General features: G+C 40.3%; 1 protein-coding gene across 1 annotated transcript in view; it reads right to left on the bottom strand.

Annotated features, from left to right (window-relative positions):
* The window catches only part of FASN (fatty acid synthase), a 45,505-nt gene that overhangs the window by 20,699 nt on the left and 9,110 nt on the right, over window positions 1–15,696 (bottom strand). Inside the window, exons 5-21 of the mRNA XM_068654555.1 lie at window positions 15,145–15,345; window positions 14,580–14,702; window positions 13,817–13,932; window positions 13,433–13,567; window positions 10,201–10,660; window positions 9,660–9,847; window positions 8,248–8,437; window positions 6,992–7,086; window positions 6,464–6,598; window positions 5,967–6,170; window positions 3,656–3,771; window positions 3,016–3,191; window positions 2,481–2,672; window positions 2,119–2,199; window positions 1,839–2,024; window positions 1,343–1,522; window positions 915–1,118 (exon numbers count right to left, since the gene is read on the bottom strand). Of these exons, the coding sequence (XP_068510656.1) occupies window positions 915–1,118; window positions 1,343–1,522; window positions 1,839–2,024; window positions 2,119–2,199; window positions 2,481–2,672; window positions 3,016–3,191; window positions 3,656–3,771; window positions 5,967–6,170; window positions 6,464–6,598; window positions 6,992–7,086; window positions 8,248–8,437; window positions 9,660–9,847; window positions 10,201–10,660; window positions 13,433–13,567; window positions 13,817–13,932; window positions 14,580–14,702; window positions 15,145–15,345 (2,982 nt within the window). The remainder of the gene's footprint in view (window positions 1–914; window positions 1,119–1,342; window positions 1,523–1,838; window positions 2,025–2,118; window positions 2,200–2,480; window positions 2,673–3,015; window positions 3,192–3,655; window positions 3,772–5,966; window positions 6,171–6,463; window positions 6,599–6,991; window positions 7,087–8,247; window positions 8,438–9,659; window positions 9,848–10,200; window positions 10,661–13,432; window positions 13,568–13,816; window positions 13,933–14,579; window positions 14,703–15,144; window positions 15,346–15,696) is intronic.

Below are 15,696 nucleotides of genomic sequence, written 5' to 3' on the forward strand. Positions count from 1 at the left end.
GATTTTGACTGAGATCAGCAACAGCATTAACAAAAATAAATAAATAAATAAATAAAATTCCACTACAAATAAAAACTTTGGCCACAGTATCTGGACAGGAGGATATACTGAAGAAAAAAAAAAAAAGGAAATAAAATCTTTAAAACTTATTGCCAAATTAAAGGATGAGCATGAAGTTACTTTACCAACATAGAATATTAAAAATGACATCTCAAGGTATAGCAAAGACCTCAAAAAACAACCCACAAACCCAAAATAAAGAAAACTTGCACTCAATTCCTCCCTGCCTCCTTTGACAGAGATACAAGAAGGCAAGGAGCTAGGCACAGATGATGTCTCTCCATTCAGAGAGCATTAAACTAGGCTACTGGTTTCACAACAGTCTAAGCTGCTTTTATTCTATTCTTGTGGCAAATGTGAACTTTCTTTAGCATACCTCACTAAAACACCTTCTTGTGCCCACATATAAATGGGAGCAGGCATGTTACCTTCCCCATCTTGGCAGTTCACAGGAAAAACAAAACAAAGCAAGCTAAGAAAGCCAAAGACTTGATGAAGTAGGCTTTCTTATCAGTTTTTGACGTAAGCAGACTGGATTTCTCCATGAAGAAGCCGATTTCTGCCTCTCTGCTTACAGGAAGGGTTGTGCTATTTGACACACTGCCCCTTAAAGAAGTGTAGATGCCCCCACCTGCTGGCTTTACTCCTACTTGCGTTCCTGAGTTACCTCAGGCAAAAGTAGTTTTTAAGCTTCTAACAAGTGTGTGGACATAGGACTCCTGCTGAAGTTTTGTACAGAGACCAACACTCAATTTCTTAAGTGCTCTAAGGATTGAAGTAGTATGAACAGTTTCTGTCAGCTCTGGCAAGCTGGAAGATTCCCCTAATGTGAAAACAAACCAACCCCGCTCTACCTTTACAGTGCTCCAGATAGGCATGAAGCTGGGCACTGGAAGACAAACAGTTACTCTCAATATAGGGAACAAAGCAGTATTTTTCCAGGGTGGGAGGGATTCGTTCCTGTTGTCGTCGTGGTGCCACAGAAGCATGAAGACCATTAATCTGAACACCTCCTGCTTTGAGGCTGTTAAGACAGTGGTCAACAACAACATCTAAAGCTGAAAGACAAGAAACAAACATAAGCTTGCATCAAACTCTATAAGCATTTTCTTCAAGGTGATCAGATGGACACTGAGTGCTACATCAGACCATTACAAAGGGAGCTGTAGAATAACTTGGAGAGTAAGAGGGCCCCTAAAGTCCATCCTACTTCTAAGAAAGTCAAACATTCATACACAGCACTCAAAGGAACTTGTAAAAGGCCGAAGACAAAAGACATTACCTTCTACATTGTCCTGGTACTGGCACACATGCTCAGGATGCAGCACTGGGTCAATATACACTGAGCGAATCCTGGTGGGTAAGCGTAGACTGCGCCCAGTCTCAGCTAAGACTATCATGTGTAGCAAGGTGTCAAGGAAGGTCACCCAGTTTCCATTCCACAGAACTTTCCCTGCACTTCCTGCAGAAGAAGAGAGAGTGGAAACCTCACTGTAATTTTGTCATTCAGCAAATGTGGGAAGTCGTTACGTAACTACAAAGTCTGTTGCATGCACCCAGCTTCCCTTGTAAACTCCAGTAATCAGTTTTACATTGGACATAACAGCTTTCCCAGTGCCCTGTTAGAACACTTAGATGTTCTCTGTTACCACACTAAAAAGCATAATTACTCCACAAAGCATAGTCAAGTGGACCACTAATACAAATTGAACTAAAAGATAAAATATTCATCATTACAATAACCACATTAATCATTCTTCCATAGAAAGTAAATTCACCTTCACTGTTGCATTCCAGAACACCCTGGAAAGTTGGTCCATAATTATATCCACGAAGATGCAGCTCTTGGTAAACGTCTTCCTTCAAGAGGCCAGACTTTGAGCTTGTGTCTAAGTGAGTCTGAAATGCAGCTAGCTGGTTATGAAAGTTCTTCAAAGCATCGTTTTCTAGGAGGTTAATCTTCCCTGATGGGCACAGTGGCAAGAATAAGAATCATCAGTGTTCATACATAATGGATTTGAGTAGGTCAGGGCATGCACACACACTTCATTCACTTACCACTCACAGCCAAATTCCCATTCCCTGACACTTCAAAGCAGTGGGAAGCAGGCATGATTCGAACTTCCAACTGCACTGATCCTGCAAGAAACATTGAGGAAGACAGGGCTGCAAGGTCAGTTACTGCCTCCATTCTCCAGCATCATTTCCAGACTCATTCCACACAACATGGAGTAAAGGTGACTGTATGTGTTACTTGACTGAACAATCAGTAATTTCATACAGACATGTTGCACTCCCAGTCTTACCTGCCCCTTCCCCCCCCCCCCCCCCCCCCGCCCCAAGTTCCTCTCACTTTCCCTTTGCATTTCTTTCCTTACGGTCCTTTAATTGTTGCAATTGTGACAGTACCACTCACTCACCCTTTTTGGGAAGGATAGTTGCCTGATGAATTGTAACGTCTTCAAATATAACAGCTGTTTGCTCCATGGCCATGCCAAGAGACCCTGCCAGAGATCGCCAAGCCAGCACAAGGTACCCAGTTGCTGGGTACAGGATTCTGCCATCAATGCAATGACCAACCAGGTAATGGTCAGGAGAGTCAGGACTCACGTCTGTGACAGAATAAAGAGCAGAATAAAAATTAAAAAAACTCACAAATAAAGAGATCTTTTGCCTTAAGTTTCTTTAAGAGGATGTAGTGTTTTTCCCAGCAATCCTGATTGGCAACATGCCAAACTTAAGACTGTCAGTCTGAATCAAGACAATTTCCTCCTCTGTTCATATTCTTTCACCCCATTTCAGAAGTAGATCCAGTCTCTTTGAAAACGAATAAAAATATATGAAGCTACAAAAGATGACTTCAAGGATGCTGTGCTTTGAGTGTCCTTTTCCTAGTTTTATAAAAAAACGTAGAGATAAAGTAGGAAAACAAACAAAACCAACTGACAAACATACCAATATTGTAGACTGAAGCAGATGCAGAGCCTTTGGAACCTGATGGAAAGTCTTCAGCTTTTGGAACATCCCAGTCCTGGCTGTGGTCCCATTTGATATATGGAGAAATAAGGGGTGTTCCAACAGGGACAGGGTATTCCACAGATGGGAACACGTTGTTTCCAAGGACATTTATCCTAGGAAGACAAACAGGATCATGACTATTGGAGGGGAAAGAGAAAAAAGGAAAAAAAAAAAAAAATGACCGTAATTCTTAAAGGTCATATAGTAACTGTTCCTGGGCTCCACGTCTGAGACTTCTCCAGGAGTTCCATGAACTATACTACTATAACCAAATTTTAATTCTAACAGTCTATGAGATGCAAAGTTTACTTTCTATGAGCCAGTTCCAGGCTTCTAGGCCTCAGGAAACGGATTCCTTCTCTTTGAAAAGCACCTCCCCAGCCCAAACAATCTCTAACCTGTGGAAATACTTCCTAAATGAGCATATAAAATACATAAAGCATAGGTGTAAATCCCATTTTTCCCAAGTTTGTTGAAAGAGTATTTCAATCACGGTGAAGACATGCATGCTAGAGAATAGGCTTGAATTCTCTCCTAATTGATACCCCACTCACCCTTGATCCCTTAGTCTCCTTACCCACTTAAATGAATCTTTCCAGCCTGTGTTAGGAAGAACTCCAAGTTATTCTTCTGGTCCTTCTTCATCAAAGGTAGAATAGTGCATGATGGTTTCAAACTTCTCCTCAAGATAGCCTGGTCAAGTAGAGTTCAGAAATCACTGGTGGAAGTTATTACTAACTTTTTTGCCTCTGATTTTCCCTCCCCTCCACACACCACAAAGACACTGTTTCGTCAAACTGCTTCTGCACCTGTGCCAGGTGCTAGAACGTGCATATTTAAACAGGCTAGAAGCAGCACAGCACAATACCCTTCCAGCCATCCAAGAAACTGCATGTCTTTTAAGGAAGAATAAATGTAATATTCATTAAATTCTGCCAAATCACACATCTCCCTTTCCCAGGCAAATTGACCTGTGAAATCAACAGCTACACTTCAAGAACTGCAGGATCACCCCCTTGAGCCTCCCACTTGTGCGCCACCCCACCTTAAGCTCTTGCTCCAAGGATCAGCCTTTTTCAGTCTGTAGCTTCCTACAGCATTTTCCAAACAACTGCTATTAAATCAAAAACCCAGCCTTGAACATCTGACCCAAATTTGATCTGTTCTTTAATTTGGTCTAAAGTCTTTAAATGGAAGAAGGAAGAAGGAAGAGAAAAACAACACTCTCAAACCCAGCTGATGAAATCATTAGTCACTTGCATTAGATTCCAAAATCGCAGTGATTTTAATATTAAGTATAAAATCTTTTTAGAGAAAAATACGTCTAAATAGTTCTGCTCTGATTCTCCCTTCAAGTCACACTTTCAAAGCACAAATAAAACTAATACACATAAAAAATATATACTGGATTGGAACTCTGAAACACTGTACAACTATAAAACTTGATTCACAAATGGATCATCTTAAGATTTGTCTCATTTTGCATGCCATGGGGCAAATAAAAAGGACCAGCTCTTGAGACTTAAGGGACAAGCACAAGACCACAGCACTGATCTTGTGAGACAAGCACAACCTAGTGTACCTCATGTACTGCATTCTCTGATAAGGGGCTAAATCACAATGACCAGTTCTTATGGGATGGGAAAAAGGGAATAATATAGTGTTCTGAAATAGATGATAGAAGACATTTTGTGTATGCCTGGTATTATAGATATCCAAGTCTTTTTTTGGAAGCTGATGAAAACATTTGATGCCATACAAATTTGCATTTAATCACCTCATTAGCATCCTCTCAAATAATGTAGATACGCGAAGCAACGTTTTGCTTCAGTATAATGATACTCAAATTCCCTGGAAGGTAGGGGAACACAAAAGAGAGACTACACTTCAGGAATCCAAAGGCACATTCTGGCTTTTTACTTTGATCACACAGGACAAAGTTACCCGGCAGAGGCTGGGGGGGAAAACCTCCCCAAATCCCATTCATTAAAGATGGTTAATGCTTGGACATTCTATTTTTTATAAGTTCCATTTGAAGTGTTGTCTATTTTCAGCTCACATTGAGGGTGGGAAGAAAGGATAGGAGGAATGGACACCACATAATTCAAAACCCCACAAAATAATGGAGAATACCTAAAAGCATGCATCTTAATATTAGTATAAAGGTATTTTTGAGAGTAATAACTCAGATCTTACTTCTCTGAAAAATTAACATGATGTAGACATACTTAATATCTGTAAGAGATGCAACACTGCATATTATATTATTTTAGCCAGTCATGTTAGTGTGGAATTGTGTTTTCTTTTCTCCTTGAATTTCTACGGCTATGTAAGTTTGATTATCCAAGTCCGCAAATGAAGTGAGAGAGAACAGTATCAACTGAACTAGCTTTTAAAAACTGAAAAGGAGAATAAGGGAGAAAGAAACACCACTACCAACTACAACTTTCCAATACAAGAACATGAAACTACAGATGGCAATAACAGATTTTCCACAGAAAAGCCCTGTTAGTCCTGAATTTCTCCTCCCTGCCCTGCTTTATACACATGTGCCCTATTAGGTCCAAACAATTTTCTTACTCACTGCAGTTTGGAGAGCTACCTATCAGCTATCTGAAATGCAAGACAATGAATAAAGGCCACAACATGAACGCATGGCTAGGGAAGTTGTAGTATGTTGGGATATTTATTTATTTATTTAAGAAAATAAATAAATTCTTAAAACTGGGAGAGAATTGAAAGTACTCGAGTAAGATACTATTCTCAGAATGGGAAGGAAAAAATTAAAAAACAAAAAAGCAACATTCCCTAATCTTCAGACATTCAATTCCCTTCCTGCAGGAACATTTTGAGATATACTACCACATTGACACAATCAAATAAAATACCTGTAAAAGAGCATGTGGAGCAATCTCCACTACAACAGCATTCTCTGGAATATGCTTCAGGCCTTCATGGAACAGCACGGGACTCACTAGGTTGTTCACATAATACTCTGCAGAGGAATTCCTAGCCAGATCACTTTGCCACTGAGATTCAGGGATAGATGTACTGATCCACCGTGCTGAACGAGGTTTAGGGTGTGGAATGACCTGCAGACAGACAATGAAGAGGGACAGGAGGAAGAGTTACAGGTCATAGATGACAGCAAGACAGGCAAAAGCAAGCAGCCCTTGCCCCCTTTCTTGTGGGACATTTTCCTCATCTTGACTGCTGAGGTCACCATTCTGCTTAATGTGATAGGACTTCAAAACTTACAGATGTCTACACGCTCTTTAAGAGACTTTCCCTCTTAAAGGATAGAACCCTCTTAGCTTAACCTCACTGATGCTCAAATCCAGGTGCCCCACCACAACTCAAGCACACCATAATTCAGTAGCATTACCTTTCTCAAAGCACTTAGCAGCGCTGGTGCAATAGATGCCATATAATAGGAATGAAATGCAACTCCGGCACTGCGGACCTCCTTTGCGAACACACCATCCTTTTTCAGTTTGGCTACAAACTCATTCACAGAGTCCTGAGGAGAAAAGGATAAAAGAGAACTAAAACTAACAGCTCACAATATATTTGGGAAATGTTTGAAGCACTGTACTATCTCCATGCCCTTTATCACTTGCCACTTAAGGGGCGCCATATCAGTGATGAGATTATTGTCGTTCTCAGTATTATCATTCATCACTCATTATACCCATGGCTATAAGAGTATTCAGCATAAGAAATCTGTCATTACTAGCTTACACTTCCTCTCAGAGAGCTTTTGAGTGTTTGAACTCATAAAGAACACCATGTCCCCTCCCACTGGGAGGGGTGCTTTTCTTTTCAAGCAGCTTAGCTTCACATTTTCTTCAAACTAGAACTTCACAGGTTCCAGTCACAGATCTGGCATGCACCATGTTAATTCTTTCCTTACCAAAGGCCCCGAAACAGTGACAGTATCTTCAGAGTTGTGGCAGGCTGGTACCACATTTGGAGGGCAGCGCTGCTTACATTCCTCCCATGTCAGACCTGCAGGAGGAAGAGTTCAGGACAACATGTTTTGAGAAGTAAGCCTTGTGATGAAAGGCAATCCTCCCCATTAAGCATGCAATCACTGCACTTAATTCAGCATTTTACAAAACTGTAACAGATTCCTAGAAAGATCACAGACATCCCCACTCTGCCCAGAAGTGATTCTGCAAAATCAAAGGATGTTTATCTTATGGCTTTAACACTTTATTTGTCACTGTGATATTGAGCACATATTACATGGATACAAGTCACAGTAAAAGCTTGAACTCAAAATCAGATTATGAAAAGCATTATATGCATCACTCTAAGCTAAATTCTGTGATAAGGTGTCACGTATTTAATATTAAGCAGAAAAAGAGCTCAGTTAGGTAGATAGTACTTTATAGAATTGGTTAAAATAAGAAGCGTAGGTTTATAATATGAGACCCAGTCATCAAACTCATTGCATTAGACCTGCAACAGCTTTTCTCTGAAGTGTTTCACCACTTTTAATCAACCACTGTGTCTATTCATATGAAACAGGAAAACAATCCTGCTATCAATAGTCATGTTATTTTTAAACATATAAATTAGCATGAAGCCACTGAAGACAAACTGCTGGGTTCAAAGCTCAAAACTTCACCCAGTTGTGAACAAAACTTATAATTGACAGAAACACTGAGTAGTGCTGGACCGGGAAAAAGCTCCTTCCTGAGTACCAGCAGGCACAAGCATGTGCTAATGGCACTAAGTTCTGTGAGCCAACTGCCCATTACATACCAGCGACTTCATGTCTCATTCTTGCATACTTCAGAAATACTGCTTTTTGAAAAGAGTAAAGAGAAAAAACATTGTGCCTTATATTTCTCACTTCTCTTTTCAAGGTAATTACTGGGACTCTGTCATTTGTCACCTGTCAATAAATCTCTGTATTTCCACTTGGTTTTGGAATGATGACCAAAACTCTTATGTATTACAGGTCAGATATTACTACCATTGTATCAACTTCAATATTTATAACCTGTTCTTCATCAGAAGAAAAAAAGAGGCAACAGTAGCCAAACTTTTACAGAACTGATTGCTATCACAAACACATTTCAGAGCCCAGTTTTATGTTAATGCCATACAACAGAGATCAGATGCACTTTCCTCTACCACTTTTGCTAAGCATATACCTACCAACAGCAGCCATTCCTCCTGGGGGCAATTTGGCCTCTTTAACACATCGCCCTCGCCAATAAGCAGCAAGAATGGCTTCTTCATGACTTAAGGAATTATCTGCATAGCCACAAGCTACTTCTCCCACTGAGTGGCCCAAAATCCCATCAGGTTGCAGACCTGCAGCCTTCAGCATATCAATTTGGGCAATCTGCAAGGAAAGGCAGAATTAATGATTCCATACCAGAATAAGCAGGTGTAAGGACTCAAAGGCACACAAGAGTGCTGGGTGCATTTCAAGATTATTTTTTGTACAGACTTTCTTCTTGCCCTTTTTTTAAAAACACACACACACACACACACACACAAATAACAGCAGCTTCAGCCACATTTCAAAGCGTGTCAAGAATCATCATGTCTCCAGTATTGTTTGTGCTTCTCCACTATGCAGCTTTACCCTAGGACGTTATCTCCAACAACAAGAGATTACCAAGAGCTTGACATGAGCCAGCAGTCTGTGCCTGCAGCCTAGAAGGCCAACTGTGCCATGGGCTGCATTAAAAGAGGCACTATCAGGAGGTGATTGTCCCCCTCTACTATGCCCTCATGAGGCCTCACCTGGAATACTGCATCTTTGTGCATCAAGCACAAGAAAGATGCGGACCTGTTAAAGTGAGTCCAGAGAAGGGCTACAAAAATGATCAGAGGGCTGGAGCACCTCTCCTATGAAGAAAGGCTGAAAGAGCTGGGGATGTTCAGCCTGGAGAAGAGAAGGCTCCAGGGAGACCTTGTTGTGGCCTTTCAATACTTAAAGGAATCTTATAAAAAGGATGGAGAGGGACTCTTTACTCGGGTAGATAATGATAGGACAAGGAATGATATAATGATAGGAAGTTGTGGATGTCCTGTCTGTGGAGGTATTCAAGGCCAGGTTGGGTGTGGCCTTCGCCAACCTGATCTAGTGGGTGGCATCCCTGCCTATGGCAAGGGGGTTGGAACTAGATGATCTTTAAGATAGAATCATAGATTAGCTTGGGTTGGAAGCTAAGAGTGTCTGTATAAAGCAAGAGCCAAGACCAGCTTTCCAGATCACTTTAAAAGCTCTGCTTCTAGTTTTTTTTAATACACAACAAATCCTGCTTTGACACTCTTCCAGAATTAAAGAGACTCCATTTAACATCATTTCGTTCTTTTTCAGAACAAATTTTAGAAGGCATTCTATAGAACTTTGTTTCTTGGCAGAAACATTTACATAAAACTTCATATTTTCCTTAGTATCTTAGAGAAACTACCCCACATTACACGCACAGATACACACACACAGAGATCAGTTTACATCAACATTCCTCCAAGCATCTTGCAAAGGGCTGGTCCCAAAACTACCCAAACTATCTACTGCAACTATCAACTGCAACTATCTAACTGCAACTAACCTGAACAGCAGCTACTCCAACAAATGCATTGACAGTCTCATCAAAAGTATTGTCATCTGCTTGCAGAAGCAGGTCTGAGACCTTCAGTCCTGTGTTCTTCAAAGCCTCATCTGAGCGCATTATAGACTGGCGAAACACATCCAATTTCATAAGACTCAGGCCCATACCTTTCCACTGGGTTCCCATGCCTGCAAGATAAGCAAGAAAACGTGCTTTTGTAATGCTCTATAATAGAAGTGCACATCATATGCTTGCTTTGGAAGTGAAAGAATCCTATCTAAGGACAAATCATCGCACATTCCTAACACCCTCTAAATTAGGCACTGCTTTTTTGTTCTCTGGACTTTGCTGTCAATAAAAGATAGCTAAATTGGAAGCATTAGATAAAACACAGAAAACATGATTCTCCTACACATACCATGGGTCTGCATGACAGTTCCTCATTCTGGAGAGCGGAAAAAACTTTAGTGTACAAGATCCAACTATTCAAGCTTCATTTCTACAGAAGAATGCAGAAGCCTGGACGCTGCTGTGGACCTACCTGAGCAGATGTACCAGAGTGGTCTACCAGACACCTGAACTTGCTGAACCTCTCCGATGTCACTCTCAGTGCCAACTAGGGTGTAGCCCCTGTAGGGCATGAGGGATACAGGAATTGCAGAGATATCAGTGAGCAGGCGTAAAAATGGACCGCATCCTCTATGTTTTTTGCTCTCTTGAATTAGTGTTTCTACAGCTTCCTGTGTTCTGCCACAAACTTGAACCAGTCTTGGCAAGTTACAAGTCTCTGGAGGCTGATGTTTCTTCTCATTTGGCTTCAGAATGACATGAACGTTAGCACCTCCAAAGCCAAAAGAATTGATGCTGACTAAGCCACCTTTTGTTGGTGTGGGTTCACAAACCACTTTTAAGGAGCCATTAAGTAAAGCAGGAATATCTGGATTTGGGTCACTGAAATGAAGATTTGGGGCCCACAGCCCGTGTTCCAGAGAGAGAACGACCTGGAAGACAGAACATAGTATTATGTGCTCCATATTTTCTTTTTTTTTTTTTTTTTAAACTATATTTTGTTTTATTTATTTTCATTACTATAAATGACCATGTAAGCATACACAAAAGCAGCTCCTGTTATTTTTGTATAAAGGGACCCTTCACAGACTAACATTATCAATGTGGTAGAGGCAATACATACTTCACTTAGGCAAGTTTTAAGGCCATGTAGAAAGTAAGTGGTTAAGGTTAAGGGTGGTAGTTTTAAGTTTAGCTTCCAGACCCTTTCTAACTGTAAAGCCATGCAATCTTGCTGGAAAAGCAACCTAGCTACTAAAGATATCACATCTTTTTTCTCCTCTTTCAGCTATTCTTCCTTCATCACACTCCATCTTTCCCCATTCAGATGGCCATACATACTATTCTTTATTACAATAAATGCTCCCATTTCTGCCTTTACCACAAAAGAGACACACTGAACCACTGGTGAAAGGGTTTTCATGCTGCTTGCTATCCATTTGATGTCTTCTTCACCCAGAAAAGCAGCAGATGTATCAGAACTGGCAGAGCCAGCACAGAAAACAGCACAAGACTTACAATAAAAAGCAAGAACTACCTTTTTCAATAACAACACTACAAACGGTCCATAACACCAAAGCCATAATCATTTGTGACAAAAGTCCAGCAAACCAAACACCATAAGGTCAGTAGCAGATACTGCATGTCCTGTGTGTTTGGCAATTCCTTCATCACCACAAAATTGTCACATAAACAGATCGTGGTTGGGAAACAGTTCTTCCAAGCTGACCATCAGACATGGCAAACTATCCAGGAAAACAACCATAAACGTACAGTTTCGTCTCCAGTTAGCATGTTATAAAGCCACGGTGACAAAAGACTTTTCATGAACGCTATTCCTACACCTACAGTACTACCTACTTTGAACTTACTGTTGCTTTATAAAACATACATATTTGTCCTCTAAGCCTTCCATGGCTTCTACATAAGTTTGAGAATGCAGTACAATGCGTGTACAGCACAGCTAACAAGAAATTTGTCTTTTCAACTACTCAGCCTAATTGTTGTACAGCAAAGTGCAGATGAGTTCTCCCTACCTCACCAGAACTCAAGTAAAGTGGCCTTGGCAAACCCTAGTATTCTTTCTTATTCTTTTTTCCATAATAAACATTTTCTTTAAGTCTTAAGTCAGATACTTCCAAGATCTATTTTCATAACTGACATCTCACACGTAAAAGCATTTTATGGAATGCAAAAATAAAATGTTAACAGAAACTGCATGCTTCCTGAAACAGTTACTGTCTTAGAAAAGGATTGCCTCGGTGTAGTTTCTGGTTTGGCCTCAAGAATGCAAGATCTGTCATTCTTATTAAAATTCCAAATATTAAAATGTCAATTGCTGCCCAACTTTCAAAGAACCGAGAACAGAGACAGAACTTTCAACACCAAACCAGACATAGCTTCAGGTGCTCTCAAACATGCCAGATCTGGGAACAAGACCTAATACAACTTAATAGAAGCACAACAAAAAGACATTCTAACACGTGAAAGGTGCTATGGGCTCTTGCCTACAGCTGTAAATTCTGATACAAAGTTAAGTGAAAAAAGTGATGGAAAAGTGAGAAAATACGATGTCACAGAAGTCTTCAAAAAAGAAACTGTGGTCCCTATTTTTGCAGTTCTGCATTCTCTAAGAAACACAAACAGGGAAAGTTACCTCAAAGCTTTGATCCTCTCCTGACAGTTCAGTCCTCACGGAAGAACTGTACTAAGCAAATTGCTCATAACATACAACACATTAAGGATGGAGAGGTTCATTTTAATGAATCAAGTCATCATTCCTACTATTGAAAAAGGTGGCAGTCCAGGTGATAGAGGTTCTAAAAAAAGGTTAAACTTTCCTCTACAGAGAGACAGATATTTCAGTTTCCACTCTTTATTTGCAGACAAGGCTATTCACAGAAAGCTGTACATACTCAGATCATAATAATTATTTTAAAGAGCCTAAAATCATAGCAGTGATAGTATACTTGAATTCAGTTTGCATGTCTATAAGGCTGTCAGTAATAGGCTTACAACCAAGCATGAACCATAGCTAGCTCTTTGCTAAGCAGTTTAGCAGCCAGGGCTGGGAGATGATTGTCTGCCTACAGCAGTAATTAGTAGGCCAGTTGCTAAGACAACCAGTTATTCAAGCTGGTAGCCTCATCCCAAATAAATCACCTGGCTTCTCACCAACACAAGACAGACTAAGAAGAGAAATACATCCTTGACAAACAGCTCAAAGGATCAGCTACTCTTCTGGTACAGAAACTGCTTCTTACCTTTGGTCATTCAAACTACTCCAATACCTCTCTATTTGTACCTCCCCTGAACCCAATGACCTACAGAGTTCTGTCAGAAGTTCCAGTGTAAGAATAATCAATAAGGTGACCTCAAGCCCCTTATTCTGAGCAGAGTTACGTTCCTGTAGAATTGAGTGGTATGTGTGAATTATAATGTTTGAGCTTGCATGCATGTGTGAGTACACATGGCAGAGGGTCACCTGGGCACTCATGTACAGCTTGCAGAATAGCCACCTGAGCTTTTAAAAGCATTTGCAGGTGAAACAAGTAGTAGGTAGTAAGGAATCACCTGACTTATCAATACCGGTGTAGATTTTATTCTGGATCAGTGCAAATTTTCTTTAAAACAAACAAACAAACACAGCCAATACTAGTCCCTCCCTCACCCCCAAGCCTTTTCTCTCACAGACCACATGTTACCTTGGCTAATGCAGCAAGTCCAGAGGCAGGCTCTGGATGACCCATGTTTGACTTGGTTGATCCAATCAACAATGGCTCTCTCTCACATTGGCAGAAGACATCTGCAATGCCATTTACCTCCTGTGGATCTCCAACCTAGAAGGAAAGTAATCAGAATGGCTAGTAGCCAATACTTCCAAAACACACCACAAAAGAAAATGAAAGGTTAAGATATTTGGGTAAAATACAAAAGCAGTGAAGCAGTATATATTCCATAAACTGGTAGAAGACAGAAATATAATTCCTTTACCTTTATTTTGAAAGAACAAAGAATAATTTGGTTCCAAAGTGTGGCAAGTGGTGCAAGGGAAGAAAATACCCCAAAACCAAAGAGGTCATACTGACCTTGGTGCCTGTTCCATGAGTTTCAACATACTCAATGTCTCCAGGCTTGATACCACATTCTCTGTGCAGAGAACTGACCAACTGCCGCTGCATGTCTCCAGATGGGAATGTCACACCTAGAATCAAAATTGCCATCAATTTCTCTCTCTCAATAAATGCTTCCTGTTCCGCTTTGAGCACCCTTTCAACTGACTGGGGCTACCAGGACAAAAAGAAAGCTATTTTTTCAGGGTTTATACTTATGTCCTTTGTACCAAACACAGTAAGCCTATCAGGCTCTTAGAAATTAGAGCAGAGGAACCAGAAATGGAACTAAACCAATGATTAGAGTACTGTGGGAAGATACTGGTTAACACTATATGTATAGATCAAGCAAAACATATAAAACTTGGCATCTCCATGAGTGGGAAAAATAGTACAGGAGCAGGAAAAGAGATTTCCAGTAACAACATGTATGTTTCTACTATCTGTGCAAAAGTTACTCCAATATATATATAAAGTATATCCCAAGAAAGGCTAAACTAGCAACAGGACACTCCTGATACTCTGTATAATAACAATCTCCACTTGTCTCCTTTCATCCCTTTACAAAACAGGGGCCTGAACATTGCGTTACCAAAGTTGAAAAATAAAAAAAAAAGCACAATGAAAAACCCTCACACACCTAAAGAACAGGAACCCTGCAATAATCTTTCTCTGATAACAAAGACTCTAGAATGAACTGTTCTGCAGGTATCTCACTTTTCAGAAGCTCAAGGCCCACCTTGCTCTTTAAAGCCATCAGTGTTACTCCCAGCATTAACTATTGTAGCATAGATGCGTTTAGCCATGGATTTCTTGGTCAAAAGAACGACGACAACAGCTTCAGAGCGACAATATCCATTTCCTGAGAATAGAGACAGAACAAGTCATTAATCTATTCTGCTTTGAATAAAGTAGCAAAAGCACCACACACTAAGGTTATTTCATTCCTGAGCTATTGCTTAAAACAGATTGCTTTGGAATACAATATGTACATTTGTTTAAAAAAGAATGTCCTAGAAAGGCTCACTGCTCATCACAAATGATGAAAGAAAGTTTACATCAAGAGACAGTTATTTCCTTTCCCCACTGGCACAGAAACGAAGCATACAATTTATTTTCCACAGGTAATTTTCTAGGTCTAATGGAGCTATGCAACACAGACAAATTCCAGGGTATGTCCCAAGCAGCGCACCTAAGAACAAGGACAAGACCAGCTATGTCCACTGTTACCAGAGCATCACGTCACAGATTCAGCAATAAGTTCATCTTGTACAACAAGACAATTTTTCATGCTAATGCCTTACCTGAAGCATCGAAAACTTTGCAGGCACCATCAGGACTAAGCATACCCAGCTTCATGAACTGCACAGAAGTGTGGGGCTTCAGCAGAAGGTTGACCCCTCCTACCACGGCTGCACTGCACTGTCCATTACGAATTGCCTTATAAGCATTTTCTAGAGCCATGAGACTGGAGGAGCAGGCTGTGTCAATAGTTAAGCTTGGTCCTTAGGGAACAGAAAGGGAAAACAAAACAAAACAAACAAACAAAAAAAATTTTTTACTGTTAATTTTTCTCAAGTTACTCTCCAAAGACTATAGGATGGTTACCACAAAATGCATTTAAAAAATACAAACAGTTGCTTCAGAACATTACAGGCAATCCTGATACACTGGGAGACAAGAATCACCATCTCTGCCTGCTTGCCAGTAACAGGGGATGAGAAAGGAGGAAAAAAATTGCCAACAGTTAAGCTTTAAGGGTGCATTTTAAAATTTCACCTCCATCTCCATCAAAAAGTATCACAACCAGGTAACATCTCCCCATTTTCAACAATGGTATCACTCCCACTTCCTGG

Source organism: Anas acuta, chromosome 18 (assembly GCF_963932015.1).
Source record: "Anas acuta chromosome 18, bAnaAcu1.1, whole genome shotgun sequence".
NCBI lineage: Eukaryota > Metazoa > Chordata > Aves > Anseriformes > Anatidae > Anas > Anas acuta.